This window comes from Mustela erminea, chromosome 11 (assembly GCF_009829155.1).
Source record: "Mustela erminea isolate mMusErm1 chromosome 11, mMusErm1.Pri, whole genome shotgun sequence".
Lineage (NCBI taxonomy): Eukaryota > Metazoa > Chordata > Mammalia > Carnivora > Mustelidae > Mustela > Mustela erminea.
The window spans coordinates 53219029-53242521 of NC_045624.1; the positions used below are offsets into that span (position 1 = coordinate 53219029).

At 41.3% G+C, this 23493-nt stretch overlaps 1 protein-coding gene across 2 annotated transcripts in view; it reads right to left on the reverse strand.

Moving 5' to 3' along the window:
* Positions 1-23493, reverse strand: part of DNAH11 (dynein axonemal heavy chain 11) — a 324465-nt gene that overhangs the window by 186135 nt on the left and 114837 nt on the right. For both annotated transcript variants that reach the window (XM_032305983.1, XM_032305984.1), the window contains 5 exons: positions 13115-13246; positions 11163-11323; positions 7261-7417; positions 7000-7145; positions 3650-3766 (listed from right to left, as the gene is read on the reverse strand). In XM_032305983.1, coding sequence (XP_032161874.1) covers positions 3650-3766; positions 7000-7145; positions 7261-7417; positions 11163-11323; positions 13115-13246 — 713 coding nt within the window. The remainder of the gene's footprint in view (positions 1-3649; positions 3767-6999; positions 7146-7260; positions 7418-11162; positions 11324-13114; positions 13247-23493) is intronic.

Sequence of the window (23493 nt, forward strand, 5' to 3'; positions counted from 1 at the left end):
TGACAAAAATTCCATTCAACTGAAGTGCAAAGGAGGAACCAAGTAAGTAAGCAAGCCTGGGATTTTAGACACCGTGAAGTGCATAGCCCAGTAATATTCATCCACCTGCTCTTGTAGATAAAATTACACTCGGCTTCATGCATATCTAATTTTCACGCTGAACATGCCTGTTTCTTGGCATCTGCGCCAAGTCCTTCTATTTAAACTAAGCCCGCATTTCCTCCACGTTTTGTACTCTATCATACAATAGAAGCAGTAAAGATCAACAGGAAGTAGGGGACAGAAAAGGTAGTAAGTTGTCTGGCCCAGTACGTACATTACTATTGTAACTTGAATTTACTGAGCACTTTCTTCCTGCTGTACAGGTTCTACAGGCTTTTCACGCACTGTCTCCCTTAATTCACACGACTCCAGGAAGTGGCTACTCTTCTCACCTGTATTTTGCCAAGGTGCAGGCCAAGGTTCTGAGCCAGGTAAGCACACGCCCCAGGCCCCATGGCAGGTCAGGGGTGGAATCATGGGGCTCTTAAGGCTCAGGCACACTGCCTCCACTCACAAACGCTACTAGCATCATCCAAATTGTCCTTCAACCTTTGCGGATGCAAGTACTAGCATCCCAACATCAGTGATGCGTCCTTAGTTAGACCAAGTTCCGGAAAATGTCGTCAAACAATTTCAAGCTTAAGCTTAAAGACCCAAGTGAAAACAGGCAGGAGATGAACCAGGAGGCAAATGGAAAAATACTGCATAGAGGTTTAAGTTTCAAATCAAAGTATTCTACAATCATGACATTGCTACGATATTATTCTCTGAAATCATTTTTCAAGAAAAACAGACATCACAGAGCTGCCATGCTTGACAAAGCATCTAGGAGGAAAGGAAAACATTCAGTAAAGCACGCTAGAGTAGGAAACTGGAAAAAGAATTCAGTTTAAATATTCCCATTATCTGCCAAAAGAAGTTCTTAATAAATAAAGCACATTTTTAAAGTATAAAAATGAGAAGAAAATACAAATGAAACATGGTTAAACAGATGGATGGACAAGCAAATTTTAAACTCAAAAGAAATCCCACTAAAAACTAGAGGTTCTTACATTATAGGTTAGGCAGTGTATCCTTTTTAAGGCAGACAGTGAACAACAATATATACTGTGAACAGCAGAGAGCTCTTTAAAAATGTAACAGACAAGCCTCTAGCTCAACAAGGAAAGGGAAGGAGAGAAGACACAAATGACCCACGACACACATGGACCACAGAACCTCACAACCGATAACAAGGGAATATCATAAATGAATGCCAATGCATTCAATAATCTAGATCATGTGGAGAGATTTCTTAAAAGATGCAAATTATCAAAACTAATTCAAGACGGAAAAGAAATCTGAATGACTCCGTATCTACTAAAAAAATTGAGTTTAGCACTGAAAAAAACTGCCGCAAAGGAAAATCTAGGCCCAGATGGCTTCATTTACTAATTCTATCGGGTATTTAAGGGGTAAATAATACCAACCCTACACAAACTCAAGAAAATAGATCAGAAAATGGCCAACTCATTACACAAGGTCAGTGTCACCCTAATGCCAAAACCAGATAAAGATAATATGTAAAGTACACTACAGACCAACATCCCTCCTGGCATAGATTTCAAAATTCTTAACAAAGTAGTAGCCTATGGAACCCAGCAACAAATATAAAAATAGCATCTCCTGACCAAGTGGAGTTTATCCCAGGAATATAACATTGAAGAATTGTTTAGCATTTGAAAAATCAGTCAGTATCATCCAGCACCTCAACAGAAAAAAGGAGAAAACACACGAAAACTATAAAACAACACTTCTGGAAGAATACATACTCGAAAAATTTTGCAACATGGGATTATTCAAACTTTCTTCACTAGCCTATTTTAAAGAGCAAACAGGTAAACTGCACTTCATCTAATTTAAAACTGCTACCTTTGATGGACACCATTAAGAAAATTAAGACAAGCCACAAGTGAAGAGAAAAAAAATATTTGTGACACAAGAATTTAAGGAAGCCCACAGAAGACAGCCCTTCACAGAACTGAAGTGTGGGAATGGCCGGTATATTATGCAAGAAAATGTTCAACATCATTAGCCATCATGGAAATGCAGCAGACGACACCCACAATGACCCACCACTACTTATCTATTGGGTTGGCTAAAACCGACAAGACTGCATGTACGAAGTTTTGATGAGAACGCAGAGCAAGTGGAATTCTTATACACTGATGGTGAGAAGGTGTGTAACACAGTACAACCCCCTCAGAAACCAGATTGGCAGACTCTGATGACGTCAAACACACATTTACCATGCGACCATCATTCATAGATATTTACCCAAAAGAAAATGTATGTTCACACAAAGATCGTAGATGAATGTTCACAGCAGCTTGATTCCTAAGAGCCCCAAACTGGAAACAACCCAAGCATCCACCAACTGGCAAAAAGACACAGACGGTAGTGTGTCTCCATGACAGAGTGTTAACCACCTACCAAGAGGAACTCCTGCGACACTCAACTGGAAGGAATCCCCCAACTTTGGTGTTCCAGGAAAGAGGCTAATAACAAACAAGTCAACACTGGATGGTTCCACTGGACATTAGCTCTAGGAAAGACACCCACAACCTCAAGGCCCAGAAAACACATCCCATGGTGTGGGGGGATTCACTTCAGAGAGGCACAAGACAACTTCTGGCTGTGCCAGAAATATTCCGCACTGTGACTGCGGTGACGTTTTCACAAACTGTAACCTGAGATGCGCGCGTCTTCTTACAGGAAAGTATACCTGAGCAGCGCTGATTTACAATCGGAGTTAAACATAACTGGTTCAGACACAGCACAGCTTCTCTGACGGGCTGTTAATAAGTGTGTCTGTTCATGAAATATTTTTGGAAAGCAGGTCGTCAGTAGATATTTTAATCTTTCACCAGGTAGTTCCAGAGGTAGGAATCTGTTCTGGGTAATAATCTGAAAAAAGTAACTCTTCCGGTGAAGAGATGTTTATAGCCTGCTCTTTTATGATCATAAAAAAACCGAAAAGAAAAACACAAACCCTTCATGACAGAAAACAGGGAACAGTTTAGAAAATTATGGACAAACCATGAGAGACACTATTTTGAAGTTACATAAAGGAGCATTTCTAAGGAACTTCTGATAAGACGATAAACTACTTATATCAAAATATTAAACCATAAATAAATAAAAATCGTACCTAACCTCGTATCTTAACTCCATAAAATCTACATTGTAAAGAGACCAGAAAAAAATACAACAATCATCATTTCTGGGTGGTAAAGCTATCACCTTTTCTTTATTCTTTCCTATATTTTCTAAATATTCCATAATTGCTAAAAACTTTAAATAGTATTATGTATAATATAACACAGAGCTGGTATTAAGTGTTCAAATGTACCCTGTAACTTTTAAGTAATGATTTTAAGTTCTGGCTTCATATTTCAAAAGAGTTCATTCATCATGACCAAAGTTCTTGCTATCAGGGAATCCAAAGATATAATAAGAGGTTCTCCATAGGGATTCTCAAGGAAAAACAAATCATTTAACAGTGCAAACCAGCAACGTTAGGTGGCATGAGTGTTCCAGATGCTAAACCGCCCAGCTTAACACTTGCCTGAAAAGAGCTTTGAGATTTTCCGGTAATTCGGTTCGACCAGCATATCCTGGGTTCATAGTAATAAATATTCCAACGGATGGCTTCAGTGTGATGGCTTCCCCGAGAAATACAAATCTACCGTAAGAAGAATGTTGGCGGAATTAAACGAGCTCCTTGAATGTGACAACACATTGACAAATGCAGACCGTGGCAAAATGCAAAGTATTATTAGGGAGCTGTTGATTCCCGGGGATTTTCTTTGAAACTCCTGTGCATACATATTCTGAAGATGTTTTGAAGCATGTGTATTAAAAACGCACTCCCTTCCCCACCAAGAGTTACAAATATGGCAAGAACTCTTTTCTATTTGAGCACAACCATACAGGCTGGAATAGAGAAAGGAGGACTTTACTATGTTGACAGTTAACTGAAAGGTGATGTCATTTGTGCCTTCAATGTGGGCTGCGACCCCTTGAATGGGATACTGTGAAGACAGAAAATACCCATGGTGAGAGGTGAGAGCGGCTTCTTTGTTCACTCTGCTCACCGTCCCCGCTCACTCCCTCCTACCTTTCCTCCCGTTTATGCAGCAAGTCCCTGCTGACTACCAGCCTGTGAGTGTTTGAAACCAGCTCTATCACTTTAGACACATGCTAATTCCCTCGTAAGAAGGAAAGGAGGGGGTGGATAAGAATATTACCCACCTTGTTAAATTAAATGAGGATTAAAAGAGTTTATGCAGGGCACCTGGGTGGCTCAGTGGGTTAAGCCTCTGCCTTCCACTCAGGTCATAATCTCAGGTCATAATCCCTGGGATTGAGGCCTGTATCAGGCTCTCTGCTCAGCAGGGAGCCTGCTTTCCCCTCTCTCTGCCTGCCTCTCTGCCTACTTCTGCACTCTCTCTCTCTCTGTTAATAAAAAAATTTATAAAAGAGTTTATACATATAAATGGCTAAGAGGACAATGCCTAGAATATGGTAAATACTCGAGATGTTAGCTATGACTATTACTATTCTCATCACTTAAAGGCACTGGGGAAGCAGGGAAAGATTTGTAGGAACATCTGCAAGGGCCCAGTTAGACTGTCGACAGCCCGGGCAATGGACTGGGCAATGGATGGAGGAGCCAAAGTGAGGGACAAATAGAAGGAAACTTTCAAATGACAGTTAAGGACAAAGTGTAAGATCTTCTCTTAGAGAGAGAGAAAAGGGCTACAGAGAAGGGCTGAAGTGGTCAAGGAGATGGGCTGATGTCAGAGCGTAGAGAGTGAAGACACAAGCACAATTTTTAGGACAAAGAGTTTCTTAGGTACTAGACAGTTAAGGGAAGATGGATTTTGTGTAGCCAAGGTAGGAGTGGAGAAACCTTCATTCCTAGCCGATCCGGCCAGGGAAGGCAGACAGGCCTGGCAGAGCTGCTCACAGAGAGGAAACTAGTCTAACAGGGTCCCTGACTGCTCTCCAGTGAGACACAGTAGGAACAGCCACAGTCAAGAGTATGGACCTTGAGGGGGCAGAGCCAGCAAGATGCCTGTGGGCTTCACTGAGGCACGGCCCTACTGATTCAGTCCTCGGATGTAAAGAGCATGTAATGAAATGCATGAAACCACGAAGAAGCCTGGGCCTCTGTCCATGGGCTAGCATGCAATCAACAGGTACAACTCATACACACAGACATGGACAGAGAGCAAATGACTCGTAAGTGGGGTTGGGAGTGTCCAGGAACCCTTGTATGGGTCAGCTATATAAGTCTCCATTAGAAAGGACGGTCTCAAATGACATCTGAGTTACATTAAATGCTAAGATTTTGACTAAAAACTAAAAATATGCAGGCAGGGGCAGTCAAAAAGGAAAGAATCTACCCTCTCTCACGTGGCCTCAGAGTGGGGGCAGGTAAGGGAGCAGCCACATGGTCACAGGGAACTGGTATCCCAGAGCCATGTCGCAGAAGGACTGAGAGTTTTCTACGAGGAGGAAATATCCAGATGTGATCAACAAAACCTGGAAACCTCTGTAACAGAGTCACTGTTTCAAGGGGCTAGCTAAGCCGTCCCTCACTGGGAGACTGAGGTGTTCCTGTGGACAAGACAACTAGCTCAGCAAAATACCCTAAGAAGTGGGGGGGTAAGTGGGAAGGCCAGAAAAATGAGATTGCCTCGATGTTATAAGGAAAACCACAATTGAGTGCTATAATACTTATTTTTTTTATTTTTTTATTTTTTATTTTTTCACAGAGATGGAGCCAGCGTAGGGAGGAAGAGAGGGGGAGGGAGAGGGACAAACATGTCCTACTGAGCATGGAGCCTGACACAGAGCTCAACCTCAGGACCCTGAGATCATGACCTGAGCCAAACCAAGAGACAGGTGCTTAACCAACGGAGCCACCCAAGCACCCCTATAATACTTATTTCTCAAATTAAGCCATCAGACCCCAAGTGCCAGTCATGTTTTCTCTTTTAGAGTATGGCATCACATTAGAAGTTCTTAGGCTCTGGAGATATTTGGGAGGTTTCTGAAGTAATGGAGGAACCAGCAGAGTGTGTGGGTGGGATGGCGCAGGTGCTGCTGGAGAGACCAGATCAGACCAGATCTGATTTCAGATCTATTAAATCTAACAGGCCCACAGGACATCAGGTAGTCTTGAGATGCCCTAGAAGCATGGTCTTTGGAGGTCTAGGTATCAGAGAAACAAAGTCTGGGTATCTGGCAGCCAGAAGCAAACAGATGCTTCCCAAAGCCATGTCACAGGGTGAAATCATGAAGGGCTCTAGACCTGAAGATTGAGGCCTGTGGCATCCACTATTAATAAGGTCGGGAAATACTACCAAGAAAAAATAAAAGCAAACACTGACACAGTGCTTACTAGGTGTCAGACACTTGTCCAAGTGCTCTGTATTTAGCCCTCATCGTCATTCATATGGTAGCCCCTGTTTTCCAATTTTGAAAAGGAGAAGAAATCAGCCCTCCAGCATTCCTGAGGGTGGGAGAAAACCAAGAGGATGGTGGTGGCCTGGAACCTACGAGAAGAAGTGTGCCCCTGCAGAAGGGAAGGATCCGGTGTGTCCAATGCCACCAGAAGGTCAAGTCCAATCATGACTGAGAACCGGTAAGTGGATTCAGCACTGTTGAGGGTGTTAGTTTTTTCTGGTGTTAATGTATACACTTTTGGTGTAGTCAACAATTTAAAAAAAAACACTAACAAATGGGAGGTTATTCAAACTCATCCTTCAAAATAAGCCAGTCTCTCTTCTTTAATGCATTTCCTGAGACGGGGAGAGGCAGCAAGAAAAGGGCAAGATGAGGCTGACTGTCTTCCTTTATGTTCCCCTTCCTCTCGGTAACAACAGAAGGAAGCCAGGCACTACTCACCTCTTTCTCCTGTTTCTGATGGCATTGTGTATCAGTTTCACCTGGACGGCCACCACTGATAGGACTTCCACAGAAATTCGATTGAACTCATCAAAGCAGCCCCAGGCCCCTGTCTGCACCAATCCCTTATAGATATTTCCTATGGACTAAATCACAGAGCAAGGCATTAAGAATTTCACAGACGAGGGTTCTGAGCTTAGTTTCCATCACCCCAAATCCGGGATAATATTGTTAGAATGTAGCATTTTCTAACTCACTCACTTTGTAGTCCATTTGCTCTGAGCAGTTGAATACATAAACCATCATGCCAAGGGCACGTCCAAGATCTTTGGTGGTTTCTGTTTTCCCAGTACCGGCTGGGCCAGCTGGAGCTCCACTCATGGTTAAATGAAGTGACTGAGTTAAAGTGATGTAACACCTTTAAATCATTGACAGCACAAATATTACAGTCTGACGTGAGATTTTTAGAGAACATGAGGAGCCATCTAACTTTTTCTTTAGCTTAAGAAGTCAGGGTCTAGAATGTGGTACTAACACAAAATACTGATAAACCCATGATTTGTTCATAGCAATAATAAGAGTCAGAATAATGTTTTATACAGAATTTTAGGTAGGCTACTTAAAAAGAATAAAGCATGTACTGCTTTGTCTCATTTCCTAAGAACTATGCATTGATACGAGTAACACCTGATTCCCAATGCTACTGAATTTCTGATGCGTCCAGGTAAAGACACTATTAATATGGCAGACAACATCCCCAACCATTGTTTATAAAAGAAAAACAGAAATCTTCAATGTTGAATGAATTAAACATTGACTTCATTAAATTGCTATTTAATGAATACATTAAGAGATATGTAAATACATATACATGCAGAGTATGCAAATATATACATATTTCAATGCATAAAGCAAATACACAAAAGACAATTTGCTACATTAAAATGTATGTCAGGAATTCATTCTGCATGTGTTGCCACATGCATTTAGATTATGAAAATATACCTATTTTTGCAGGAAAGATTCAGAGGTTCTCAGACTGAGGAGAACTATGCAAAGACCCAATTTGATATGTGTAAAAGAAGAAAAAATGAACACATGGCAAGGATCCACTATGAGGTTTCCATAAATGAATTCTATCTCAGTATGGACAGTGGACCTAATAAGAAGACATTTGCATGGAGATCTGAAAACTGGGGACCAGGTTCTACTTTGCCAATCATCAGATGTTAATCTTTATTTATTTTTTTTTTTAAAGATTTTTATTTACTCATTTGACAGACAGAGATCACAAGTAGACAGAGAGGCAGGCCGAGAGAGAGGAGGAAGCAGGCTCCCCTCGGAGCAGACAGCCCGATGCAGGGCTTGATCCCAGGACCCAGGGATCATGACCTGAGCCAAAGGCAGAGGCTTAATCCACTGAGCCACCCAGGCGCCTCCATCAGATGTTAATCTTAAACAAGTCTTTCGACATCAACATGCCTCTGATTTCTCCTCTGTAATACGAGGTATATTGTAGGGCTCTATTAAGAATGCCCAAGGCAAATGCCTGAAGAAAGTCAGAGTACAATGCAAACAGAAGCAGTTCCTTAGGAAAATGTAAAGTGTTTCTAGATTTTACAGCCAGCCCATCTTTAATTGCACCTTTCAATGCATATGGAATGGAAAGACTGACCTCTAACGTAGGAATTATAACATTTTTTTATAGGGTGGACTATCCCCCCATCATCTTTTCTCACGGTTCAACTTTTGGCTGGACATGTGGACATAGACCACCTTTCAGGCAGGAACCCCTCAGTAGCCAAGCTCCAACCAACATACTATGCATTGAAATGGCCATGTACAAATCCCACAGCACCCCCTTCTAGATGCTTTACTCTTGTTCCCTGGTTGACACAAAGGTGGAAGTCACATCTGGCACGCTGGCCACGTGCTGGGCTATACGGCGGAACCGCTCGCCTCTAGACTGTGACACAAGGGACACACCAGCGTCTGTGTAACGGCAGCCATTCTATTCTGGGTCTCTGGGTGACGGCTTAGCCTTCTGCTCCTAACCTGTCCCCCTGGCGCTCTCGCGGGTAACTCTCAGTTACGCGCTGCTGACCTGTGTCTCTCAACCTGTCCACACAGGGAAGCAGCCCGCCTACCACACAAAGGGAAGGTCAACACCAAATGAGATACAACGAGTGTGTCTAAAAGGCATTTCTGTGTGAAGGTAAACAACTAGTAAACAACAATAAAGTGAAATGGAAAAGAAATGTATGCAAAGTGAATGTCTCCTGCAGCGCCGCTCACTCCATCTAAAGGAATATTCAGCTTCCTTTCAACTTGCAAATAAAGCACACGGTGATTTTTTTGTTTGTTTGTTTAGATTAAAAAGCCAATACGCTATTGGTCCCACATACTGGCCCACTTTCAAGTGTCTCCTCCCTTTTCCTCCTACACCCCGGACTTTCCTTCTTCTCAGCTTTACGGATCATGGCGCATCTGCAGCAGACTCTCACTATTTGCAGTCTGGACGATTCTCAAGTGATTTTGTCAAGGTCCAAGTTTTAATTTCTCACACTGAAAAATGTGCATAAATTAACCAATTAAGATAGGAAACACGGAATTTCAGTTAGGAACAAGTTAAAGAGAACTGAATTGAAGAAAGAATTACAGGGGCACCTGGGTGGCTCAGTTGGTTAAGCGTCCGACTCTTGGTTTCCACTCAGGTCATGGTCCCACGGTCATGGGATGGAGCCTCACATCTTGTTCTGCCCTCTGCAGGGAATACGCTAAGGATTCTCTTTCTCCCTCTCCCTGACCCTCCCCTTGTGTTCCCGTTCTCACACACACGTGCTCTCTCTCAAATCATTAAAAAAAAAAAATAGAATTGCATTTATTGGTGATGGACTCATGAGATTAATTCAAGCAAGAACAATCACAAAGGTAGTGGGAGAATTTCACAGATGTCCCAAGATCATCAATACAAGCCAGCTTTACTAACTTATCTAAAGTCATGCTTTCTGTAGTGTCTATGAAAGTCCATACTTTCATTCCCAGATAAATTGTATGGAATGATGATACCACATAATTGGGAACACTCCTGTGATTTTGAGATGTTCTTTCTTCCAGGAATGCCAACAGATTAATGCACTTCCCTTCCACACACACACCAAGTAATCCAGCAGAGGCTGGAACACTGATAGGGAATTCCTTACTAATGTGACATATCCTTGCTTCTACAGCATTCTGACCATGTGTATATAGAATCAAGTGGCAATGAACTTCTAATAATGGTAACCCCAGTCCTTTGACATACTTGAATCACACTGGCTCTATATCTACCTCTTGAACTGGCCAAACACCTCCCTGTTTTAGCAACTCTGCACTTGTCTATGCCTGTCACTTTCTGCCCCAGGATGTCTGCATAGCTCCCTCGGTATCGTTTGGGTCCTAACTCGCACCATCTACAGCAGACTCTCCATCCAAGATACCTTGTAACGTATCATCCTGTTTTATTTTTGTCATAGCATATACTACTAAAATAACTTTGTTAACTTACTTATTATTCCTCTTCATTCCCAGCCACTCACGTGCCAGTCAACTAGAAAGTACTTTGTGTGAGACCAGGAACCCTGCGTGTTTAAGTCTGGAGGAGTACTCAGCACCAGGCTTCCTAAATGTTTGTTAAATCATTTAACAGACCTACGTTCCCAGTCTTTTCTTCCTTTCACTGTAGGTATCCCTTCAAAAATGAATCTGCACGTAGGCAACTCCTATGTTTACACTTTTGATAAAGGGACTCGGGGGTGGGGGATGGCTACAGACCCTGGTCTGAAGATGTTAGCCATGGACAATCGGAGGGAATGGACGCGGAGATCAAGAGCCCTGTCTTCCACCATATTAATCTGCTCGTGATTTCATGATTTGCATATTGTCAGGATTGCATATTGCCTATACTCCTGCTTCTCTCATTTGGTCCTCTTGACCTTATCTCTAACTGAAGTCAGCATCTACTCTGTCTCTTCATTAGTACACTTACACACAGCTTTCACACCTTCCAAGTTCATTCAGCATTTTCTCTTACTCCGTTCTGCTGCATGTCACATAGCTTTACCCACACTCAGGGACTTTTCTGGCTCACTTTCTCCCATCGGACTCCAACTTGTCACACTTACCTGTCAGTTAGAGGAGTGATCACTAGCCGAGGACCATTTCCTAAATATTCATAGAAGTACTGGAACTGGGCATCACAAATATGAACAAAGCAGTGCTTCTGGATGTCCTCCCACTGATGACGAAGTTGAGACAGCCAAGCAAAGGCTTGGGGACTGACCACCTGAAAACATCACATGATTGTTACACCTGAGACAATGATAATTTTGAGGCAACAAACTTTATTAATCTAATCAATCCTGCTGTTTCCCGTTTCTAAAACTCTCACAAAAGGGCCATCTCTTCTTTGCTCCTACAAGTTGCAATTGCAAAGAGATGAGTCCGTACTTAATCAGAAATACGTGTCATAAAAGTCTCCATTTTAAGAAGACTTTTCCTGTAAAGCAACATCGGTTTTTTCAAGTAAGTTTTTTCCCCCTTTTATGAATCAGCCTACGGGATCTGATCACTTTTCTAACTTTATACTCATATCACTGAAATCAGATGGAAAAACACACTCCATAGTCAAACACATAACCTGTAATTTCCATGTGTCAGAGATGCAAACTGTACTTTCAACAAAGACCATTCTAAAACCAGTTTTACTTTTAGGACAGTGATCTCCCACTTCATTTTTCATTCAATCAAATTATAGGTTGGTTTTTTTTTGTTGTTGTTTTCATGGCTATTCTTTATCTTACTCAAGCCTATCCATTCTTTTTCCATTTTGAAAAAATTATTCCAGTCTTATATATTTGTGATCCTATGATTTCTCAGGGACCATTGAAGTTACCAAAGTTATTATCTACTAACATTCTGACATCTACATAAATGTCAACACCGCACACTTGTGCATATTAAATTATCAGAAATTAGGTGAAGTGTAATTTACCTCTTTGAGTACAAAGGACATGTTTTAAATCATAACTTACCCTACTTCAAGTAATCACCACTGATAAAACATAATATGTAAGAAGGTACAAGATCATACGTATTCAAAGAGTTGTTATCAATGGTTCATTATCAAAATGAGAATACACAGTAAGGGGCATTTTGCAAGGATCAGTTTAGGATTAGCGATTAAACAACATCATTCACTAAAGGTCCAGAATTTGGATAAAGAATTGCTTTTTCCATTTATGGCTTACACCATAAAGCACTGCTTGTACCTTTTGGAGAGAATGAAAATTCATTTGATTTTAATAAATTGAAAAAGAACTACCAAAACAACAAGAAGCATCTCAAGACACATACATGGATTCAAACTGAGAAAGGAAAGGTCTTGCTTTAGAGCCCCACCCCCCTGAGATAACAAAAGGGGTGAGGAGAAAGTAGCTGATAAGCATGATAACCAACATTGTTCAGGAGACAAGCACACTTGTGACATTTCTAAGTAGGAACGTATTTTAGAAAAAAGCTGAGGAAATTCTTCTTTCCCGTTAAACATCGCCAGTATTTAAGAGATACAAAGTCTTAGTAAAGAGATAAGAAGGCTATTAATGCCCTGAAAGGATTAGAATATGACTTCTCTAAACTCTGTCATTTAGCCTTAAAAAGAAAAGACAAGGATGGCCAGTATTTCTTTCTTCAAAACAAAGGCACACAGAGATGGTAAATGACAATCACACAGGTGATGATCCCAGGCCAAAGGACCAAGAGCATGCGGAAAAGCCTGAAGATGGGGAAATGGCGACTTCACGAGGTTCTCCTATCCTGTGATAATTATTTGGATGATAAGTATTAGAAGTTTTTGACTTGGAGAAACTTTGTGGGATACCACTTGGGCTAACTCTCATGAAGATGATCAGCTAACTGAAATCAAAGTCACTCTTAAGTCACCATAACTAATGTCCCAGGACTAATTAAAAATACACATTAAAAAAAAAAAAAGACTTCCTCAGAAGTACTCTTGATAATAAAAACCACTTTTAGGAAATAACAACAAAAAGACATAGAATTTCTAAGAAGAACTTGCCTTCTGAGAAATCAGTTTGGCCACCACATCTCGGGCATGGACGTCAATGGTACAAATTGTCATGATCTTCTGCCTGTCTCCAGGTAGGAGTTCTCCCAGCAAAAGTGCAATGAGGGTATTCAACTGAGAAATCTAGAAGAAATTGTGTAAAAAGGTAAAGATTACAAATATTGAGTCTTACAGACCAACAGTCTTCTTATTTGTGAACAGCCCTCTAGCTTACAAATCCATTTCAAATATGTATTTCAGGTAGCCCTCGAACAACCCGGAGGTTGGAGAGAAAGGAAGGGATGTTATTAAATTAATGACATTTCATTAATTAATTGACAATAAATATTATAACTTCCACCCACAACCCCTTGAGCTGAGTCTCAGGACAGCAGGCAAGTGCCCAAATAATGACAGAGGTGGGGGCTGCCAGCAACGTTTGCTGGCTGCAGTGAACTGACTCTCCATCCTCAAGACAATGAGTCCACAACTTTGCTGGGATGGAAAAAATGATAACTTTTAAAAGGTCAGATTGAGCTAACCTCCATAAAAGTACCTTAGGAACTAAGTATCAAGTCGTATTTTTTGTTTTTTTTTGTTTTGGTTTTTTTATTTGTCATTCTTTTTTGTTTGTTTGTTTTGTTCTTTAGGATTTACATATTCATTTGAGAGAGAGAGAAAGAGAAAGAGAGCTGGAGATAGGCAGAGAGAGGGAGTGAGAGAATCCTTAAGCAGACCCTCGCTGGGCTTGGACCCTGATGTGGGACTTGAGCGGAGCTGAAACCAAGCTTTGGATGTTTAAAAAACTGAGCCAACCAGGTGCCCCATTATTTAGGGGTTTTTTGTTTGTTTGTTTGTTTTTATAGAGCAGCCAGGTTAGCAGGAAAATATTTACAATGTATAGTTATAGACTATTGCACTAATTTTTCTTAGCCATATCCCTATTCTTAGGTCCACTGACTTCTTATATCAGTATTTTTCCAAACTACCAGTCTCTTTTCACAGAATGCAAGGGAACGAAGTAGAATGATAGGGAATAGAAAATGTTGCATACAGAAGAATATGTATTGTTTTGTGAAGCTTTTGGTCTCAGACTCTTGAGTATGTATACATATATGTATATGTAAACTAAATCTGATACAAAATATGTCTTACTATTAATAGCCAGAAAGCTTTTAAGATGCTCCCATAGGTGATCATTTTGTTAGCATGGTTATTTATTGAAAGCATGCCTGCTTTATTCAAGGCTTCTTAGTCACTCCATGCCTTCCCCTGCCACCCCCCACAATTCTGCCATTTCAGGGTAACACAGAGTAAAACAATACTGCCTTTTCTCTTTTTTTACTCTGCAAAGGACAGTCCTTTGCAAACTGTTAGCTCCTGAGAGAATTGGTAAAGAGTGAATATGACACATTAGCAGAGACTCTCAAACCTTTGTGGCCTATTATCAAAATCATGCTCCCCACAGCACTCTTATCGCATCCCAGAGAACAGCCAGCACTGCAGACTCCCCTGAGCCTTTGGGGCAGGTGACCCGGAGAAGCTGCTGTAACTCCAGTAAGGAGGCAGAAGGCAGGCAGAAAGACAGTAACCATAACACGCACGGCTCACATTACCCTAGAATATGCAAGGTGCCAGGCACTAACCAGGTTGTCTGTATCTTTCCATTCAATCTGCACGAACCCAATCACTATCCCAACTTTGCAGATGAGGAAACTGAGTCACGAGCGTATTAGCAGGAAAGGGGCCATTCAAAGGCAGATGGTCTGCCTTCCGAGCCTGAGCTCTTACTGGTCCCATCACCTTTGAGGTAGAGAAACCCACTGTCCAAGAGGCATTCCGGACAGACTTCCATACAATGGAAGGTTAGTTCAGAGGAATGAAAAGCATGGACTTTAGACCTTTAGAATATACAACACCCTTATAAGCATTTATCTGTTTTTAAAACTTTGTCTATAAAATTAAGCCACGTGATACAGCAACAGAGGTGATCACGGTTTCACATATGCCACATTCGGGGTTCCTGAGGTTTTAGGTTCCACGAAGGCACATCTGTGTCTGTCTAGGACACTATTTCATCCGCATAGCCTCCTAAAGAGCTACCTGTCAAACAGCAGGTCCTCGGTGTTTGCCACATACACTAATGAATGTATGTCACGAACTTATGCGCATCCAAGTTTAGCACCAAAGTTCATATATATGTTGGTTAGAAAAGAGATGTTTTGGCATTGGCTGTTTTCTCATTTGGGTCAAGATATACAGGCTTTCCAGTCTCAAATCTTACACCAGTTCTGGCATTTGCTTAACAAGAGTGGGTTATAGTGGCAATAATAGTATCTTATGCCTTGTAAGAACATTTATAATTCCAATTATAAATGCAATGCTTTCGCATGCATTGTCTTGTCTGAGGCTCCTTCACCCTGTGATTTCTCCATTATTGATTCACTTGCCACTGACCTACAGTCAAGAGGAAGAGAATTAAAAATATAACTCGTCAACATCATCTGCTCAGCTTCCTATGCTGGGGATCTGATGTTGTGTCTCAGGATTCCACATTCCTGGCAATGCTCTCCCACGGGCAATAAAATTCCATACCCACAACAAGACAGTTATAAAATGTCTATCACTGGGGCAGCAGCATTAGGCGCGATCACTGTCTGGTCAGACTACCAACGCATACACGTTCTGGGCCTGTGACATCTGAAACACAGCGGAGCAGCTTTAAAAAACAAATACCCTCTCATGCAGTCGGCACTCATTCTTACCCTTGATCAAAGCAGTGTTACGGGATGTTCTCAGAGGATCATGGATGTCTGCCTCAAGTCAACAGCCTCGCCCCACCTTGAAACCCAAGGGACTGTTTTCCTTGTACACCTCGCCTTTGGCACAGCACAGATCCTGTGCCGGAAAGAAGCCTACCTTCGCATACAATCCAAACTCTTCATGAGCACAAAGTCCTCCAAGGCGTCCGATGCCTGCTTCCTACCTCACCTCCCTCCACCCGTACTGGCCCTGATGTTCTTCCATCATGGCTGTTTCAGGGCCAGAGAAATGGCTTCATCTTCCTGGAGGCATTTCCTCTCTGTTCTTTACACGGCTGACTTGCCCTCATCATTCATGTCTTAGTTCAAAATTACCTCCTCAGATCGGACTCCTCTGGCCAACCCGTTTTGTATTACCCCCACCCAATTATTCTATAGGCTCCTATTTTATTTTCCTCATGGTACTTCCTAGTAGCCTATCATTCACTTACTTATTTCCTTGTTTACGACTTGCCTCCTCCACCTGACTCTAAGCTTTAAAGGAACAAGGCCCTTACCTGTCGTAGGTATGATCTCATTACACACACATCATAGGAAGGAAGGAAGGAAGGAAGGAAGGAAGCGTGGGCAGCAACAAACCACACGGCATCAGTATTTTATTCTCTCAGTCATAGGGTAACGCAAATGTGATGACTGTTTCCAGAGATTACAGGTCAAAGCAGAATGCAGAATGCAGAATCCTTCTGCTAGAGTAAGAAGAAAGTGCCATGATCACACACAGAAAAAGGGTCTGGCCTCATCGAGGGCTTGGAAAGACATTTGGAGAAAGGGGTATTTATACTAAGACATTCAGGATGATTATCATTTAGGTTGTAAAAAAACTCAGAGGTTGGCCCCTTACGGAGGAGGAGTGGAAGCCACCCGAGGCAGCCGGTGCACACAGCCAGGAGACAGCCAGGTAACCCTGTCAGGGAACTGACACACGTCTCGCCCGGGAGAGGGGCGGGGCCAGGTGGACCACACGCTTGAAGACACTGGAGACTGGAGCCTGCAACCGTGTAGGGCTCAGCCAGCTTACTGAGGACTCAGAACTTCAACGGCAATGAGATGTTGCTGAAGAATTTTAAAAAGTGTGAGTAATTAGGTGTGTTTTTAAAAGATTTCTCTGCCTGTGTGATGATGAATTGGAAGGGAAACCAAACTACTGGAGAAAGACCTGACAGCAGAATGCTTTCATGGTCCAGGTAAGAAAGAAGGGTGCCTGGGACCAGGTTATTAACAAAGCGGTGGAGGAAACCATGAGAACAGGTATATTTAGGGTAACTGAAGAGACGTGGTGGCTGACTGGACAGCGGGTAAAAGAGCGGTCAAACAGGCTACTAGGTGGGCAACGAGCGAAGGACATTGGGTGTTTCTTTCTGACCTTGGGAACACTGGAGAAGCTGGTTTGAGAAGAGTGAATAGATTTCCCACATTCTGGGTTGGAGGTGCCTGTCAGATGTCCAGTGGAAAAGCCCAGGACACATGCTTCAGGAGAGAGGTCTGAGCTGAAGGTCATCATCGCGAGCATCTTACAAAAGGAAGGAAAGAGCCGTAAAAGCAGACGTGACTAGCAGGGATGTCGTTATGGTGAGAGGACAAGGCACCGAAGTCAGAGCCAGAACAGACGAGGAGAGGGAGAGGAGCAAGGAAAGGCAGCGAAGAGCCCGAGGCACTGATGATAAAGCAGGTTTCAAACAGACGGGACATAAGGGAAGAGAGTACTGAAGGAGGAGGAAGCGTTTCTAACAACAACACAGAGAGAGACTCAGTCGAGTGGTGGAACTGGGTCGTGGAGAGGAGTGAGAAAGAGAAGATAAAAGTCAAGTGTCGATATTTCGCTCAGACAGTTTCATTATAATAAAAGTTACAGGGTGAGAGCAGGCAATGGGAGATGTGACATCTGCCGGTTGTTTTGTTTGTAAGCAATGAGACACTTGGGAATGTTTAAATGAGCACAGCGAGGAGCAAAAATGAGACTCGGAAGACACAAGAGAAAAGGCAGCCAGGGAATCCTGAGAGTCCCTTTCAGAAGAGACCTGAGCACAGGTGGAGGAAGGGCTCGCAATAGTCAGAGGCTCTGCTTGTGTTCGAACAAGACAGGAGGTAGTGCCGAGGGATGAACACTAGTTCCTCGTGGCTGATCTAGTTCTCTCTGATGGTATCAACAGATAAGGAGAGTTGCTATTTAATGAACTCTTACTATCTAATAAGCATTGTGTGTGTGTCCATATGTATCTGCATACATAAAGAATATAGGTAGGGGCACCTGGGTGGCTCAGTTGGTTAAGTGGCTGCCTTTGGCTCAGGTCATGATTCCAGGGTCCTGGGATTGAGCCCCGCATCGGGCTCCCTGCTCAGCAGAGAGCCTGCTTCTCTCTCTCTCCCCCTCTCCCTGCCGCTCTGCTTACTCGGGCTCTCTCTCTAGCTCTCTGTTAAATAAACAAATAAAATATTAAAAAAAAAAAGAATATAGGTATGTAAGTCTAAGTTAATCATCACAATAACCCTATGGGGAAGGTACCACCATGATTCCAATTTTATATAAGAAAATCTGCTCAAGATCACACAGTTCTAAACAGTGGAACCAGGATTTAGGACCGGATTCTAGGATTTTATTGCCTATTTAAAAACATAAAACTTTTCCAAGTAGACAACCTATTATCCACTACCAGGTCATGCTGGCCAGGCAAGAACTGACCTGTAATGATTCTGGCAATGAATGGAAATAACTAGGTATCCACTACCCATGAATTCTCTTGTTTGCATAAAAATGGAAACACTTCCCAAAAGAGCCACGTGACTCATGACCACCACTGAGGTTTATATGTTAGAGACATCTAAGACACATCTTAAACATATAATAGGCTTATAGGTTAGAGATGTCTAAGGTCCAAAAAGAGGGCCATTTGCTTGGTGGGATGATGGTGAGCTCACCATGAAGTAAGGTATCAGGCACAGGGCATCACAGATTCAAGGTCAGAGAAAAGGGCTGGTTCTTGATCCACGGAGGTGGCTGATTGTCAGTTCTGTCCTGACCCACCCAGCTCTTGTCATGGGGCGGCAGGAAGAGACCATATATGTGAACCTAAAGAACTATGCCTCTCAATCCTACAGGCTTCAATAAGACAACGCAGAACATCATCATCTTTGCAGCAGAAGTGTGCAATTTCCTCCGCATCGGGCAAGTCCTTTCCCAACTGAGGCACACCTGAGCCACAGTGGCCGAGAAGCTGGAAGGGGCCCTCTGTTTAAATGTTAAGATCTGAGCTCACAGACCTGAGCGAGCACCGTAAAGTAATGAGTATAGCGCTTAGGGGTCAGCTACCAGAACCCTCGATCCCTTCCCGACGGGACCTAACAAGGAAGTCCTGTTCCTTTTGGTTTAGAACAATACCAACAAGGATCTCGAATCCTGAAAACCACCCATGTTTCCGCTTCAGCAGTATCAGGAGCAATGGATTTTCTTTTCAGCTGGAACAAAGCAAAGTGGCAAAGAAACCAGGTCCCACATTCTCTTGACACCATCAGGGCATGGCCTTCCTTTCCACTGCGGCCTTCCTTTCCGCTGTGCATTTCCTACCTCTCCATTAATCACACTGCTAAACCCAGCACAGTACTGAGCAATGTCAGCGACAGTGCGCCTAATTACCTCATTCTTGACACTAATGGAAAGGATTCCAAAGTTTCACCATTAAGCATGATTTTCTCTGCAGGTTTCTAGTGGATATTCCTCAAGTTATAATGTTTCCTTTCAATGCTTGTATTAGAAAAGAAAAAGGGTGTAAAATCAGTCTGCTGCCACCTTAAGAAAACTGAAAAAGAGGAGGAAATTGAAATAGTCGGAAGTAATCAAGATAAAGCGGAAATCCGAGAACTATCAAACAAGTGACAGAAATCAGCAAAGTCAAAGATCAGTTCTATGAAAATGTAAGTAAAAAGGATAAACACAGAGAAAGTCTGATTTCAAAGAGAGAGAGAGAGAGAGAGAGCAAGAACACAAACCACCCACACTAGGTATGAGATCCTCCAGGTGTGCTAAGGATAATGTTAAGGACTGAAGACCAATTCACGTCAATACATTTGAAAATTTAGATCAAGGCTGAAAGTCAAGGTCCTGTAAAGGTCCAGATGGTCAACATCAGAGGCACTGAGGTCTACAAAGTCCCCACTGAAATGACTCCATGTAGCTATGGCAGCGTTGAAGCATCCAAAGACAGGCACTGGGCCAGAGGTGGCCAGAGGGTTGTAATGTGCCAACACCTGACTTCGATGAAATGGATAAGTACCTTGAAAAACACACATTTTCATAAGTGATACAAGAAAAAAAAGAAAAAGAAAAAGCTATAGAACATCATATATATATATAAAAAGAAATTGATTTATAATTAACAAAATGATCCAAAAGAAAACTCCAGGCCCAGATGGTATCTCCAGTGATTTCTATCGTAAACTCTTTCACAAAATACATGAGAATACAATATTTTCCAATTCCTTTTAAAGAACATAATGCTGATGCCCAAACTGGCAGAGATATTAAAAGGAAACTACAGATAAAAGTTCCTTGTGAACATATATAGAGAATTCCTGGACAGAATATTTGCAAATGAAACCCAGCAAAAATACATATATACATATATAAATGATAATACATCATTAACCAAGTGGCATTTATTTCAGGCATGCAAAGTTGGCTTAGCATTCAAAAATTCACCACAGTAACAGAATAAAAGAGGCAGACACATGAAAACTCTTAACAGATTTGAACAAGTTCAATGTCTCTTCAAGATAAAAACTCTCAGTATATAGCAATGGAAGGGCTCTCCCTCAAATTCAGAAAGGGCATCTCCAGAAATCTGTAGCAACAATCATACTTAATGGTGAAAATTTAAATTATTCTTCCCTTAGAAATAAGCCGGCAGGTCTGCTCTAACTACTTCCATTCAACATGGCACTGGAGGTTCTAGCTGAGTCAGAAATTCAGGAAGAGGGAATAAAGGGCAAAGAAGAATACGAGACCAGAAGTCAAACTGTCATTATTGACAGAGGGACATGTTCATGGACACAGCAAGTCTTTGAAACTATAAAAACACTTACTAAAACAATTAAGCAAAGTTTGGCAAAGTCCTAAGACAAATTTGGCAAAGTCCTAAGATTAAAAAATCTATTTTATATGCCAGCCACAAAAATCGGGAAACAAATTTTCAAGCATCAAAATATATTAACTATTTAAAATTATGTCTAACAAGAAATGTGCAAGACCCTGACATTGAAAACAACAGGAGGGGTGCCTGGGTGGCTCAGTGGGTTAAAGCCTTTGCCTTCGGCTCAGGTCATGATCCCAGCGTCCTGGGATCGAGCCCCGCATTGGGCTCTCTGCTCAGCAGGGAGCCTGCTTCCTCCTCTCTCTCTGCCTGCCTCTCTGCTTACTTGTAATCTCTGTCTGTCAGGTAAATAAATAAAATCTTTAAAAAAAAAAAAAAAAGAAAACAACAGGAAAATATTTTGAGAGAAATTAAACACAACCTATGTCAAGATATACACCATGTTCTTAGATAAGATGCATCATGGTTGAGATATCCACCCTCCCAACATTCTTATTTCTATTTGATGTCATCCTAGTTAAAATTAATTAGGCTAAAAGATTAGGCTTCTAAAAATAAACAGTATGATAACTTCTGTAGATATGAACAGAACCTAGAATGGCCCAAACAATTGTGGAAAAAAATTTAAAAATAGAACTAAGTTGGAGGCTATATTTAACCTGATTTCAAAGCTTACTATAAAGCTATCATAATTAATACAGTGTGGATTTTGCATGAAAATACATAAAGAGATTAATACAACAGGAGAGTCTGGCAATAGATCTCTTTCTATATGACTCTGATCAAGGTGCCAAGTTAATACAATGGAAAAGCAAAAAAAAAAAAATATGTATGAATAACAGATCTAAATGAAAAACCCAGAACTATAAAGCTCCTAGAAGGAAACAGGAGAATCTTTTCATGACATTGAGACAGTAAGAATTTCTTATGCCTGACACAATAATTATCAATCAAAGAAGAAAAATTTGATACACTACACATCAAAATGAAAACATTTCACTCACAAAACATACCATTAATAAAATGAGCAGTCTGTTCATTTCTTTCAAAGGAACTGCTACCAAATAAAGAAATCCTCTAACCAACAATAAAAAGAAAAACATCCCAATTAAAAACAAACAAAAAAACTGGGCAAGTTTTTTTGAACAGATTCTTCACAATAAAAGATACAAGAATGCCAATAAACATGTGAAAAGTTACTCAACATCTCTAGACATTAGAGATAAGCCAATTAAAACCACAACGAGCTACTACTATGTCACACCCACTAGAATGTCTGCAATTGTACAAACTGATGACACTCAATACTGGCCAGTATATGAAGCAACTAGAATTGTGTCACCTTGTTAATGGGAATGTAACAATGGAGATCTGTCTGGCAGTTTTTCTAAATGAGTAAACATATACCTTCCCTATGATTCGGCAATTTCACTTTTAGATATTTTATGCAGGAGAAAGGAAGATCTTGTCTATCAAAAGACTTGGACAAGAATGTTTCAAGCAGCTTTAGAAACAGTAGCCTCAAATTGGAAACCCCAATATCAGTCAACAGAATGGATACACAAAGTGTGCTATGGTTACACAATGGAATGGTAAGCAATGAAAAAGAATGAACTTCTAACACATGCAATAACACACTTGTTAAGAAATGAGAACAGTGTGAGATTTTACTCTCCTTGTATTCTCAAGTCAGCCTGGCTCAGATTAAGGGATCCTGGCAGAAGACACAGAGCCTCTGGGTCACAGATAAAGGACAGGTCATTAGTCACACCAATAGCACTGATTAGTATGTACATATAAGCATTTGCACCCATCCCCGATTCCCGACTTTTAAGGGATAACCCCAAAAGAGCCACATAATGCTTATATATGTAGTGAGGTGTGTTATAGGACAAGTATCTTGAATTTAGGGAACCCAAATCTTTTCTAAAGCAAAACCATGTCTGAACTTAGCCCTGGAAGGAGATTTTTTTCTTTATTATACTGGACAGTAAGCCAATCTACCCTTTGCCCTGGAGAGAAATGTGAGAGAGACTATCTTCCAAGGGTGTTTATATAATAAACAAAGGCATTAAGTTCCTCTGCTCAAAAAATGTACAAAACTTGAGACCCACAGAAGATGGTCACCCAACAGTGTGAAGTGAAAAATCCAGACCAAAAAAGAGGATAAATTCATGAGATTGGCCAACTCAACTGCCTTGATTACCATTTCAATTATTTCTGTGGTTATGGGTCTACTCAAATTTCTACCTCATTTTGAATCTATCTCAGAAACAATGTTCATGGAAAATCATCCATTTGTTTTAAAATTTTATTTTAAATTTTTATGCTAAACATTAAGTCACACATAGTATTACAGGATCTTTTTAAAATCTCTTCTCATAGGAAGTTATGGGTCCTTTCGTGATCTTTTTCCTTCTCTCCCCAAACTCGACTTTCTTTTTATTTCTCCTCTTAACTACAAAAATTTGTTGTTATGTGGATC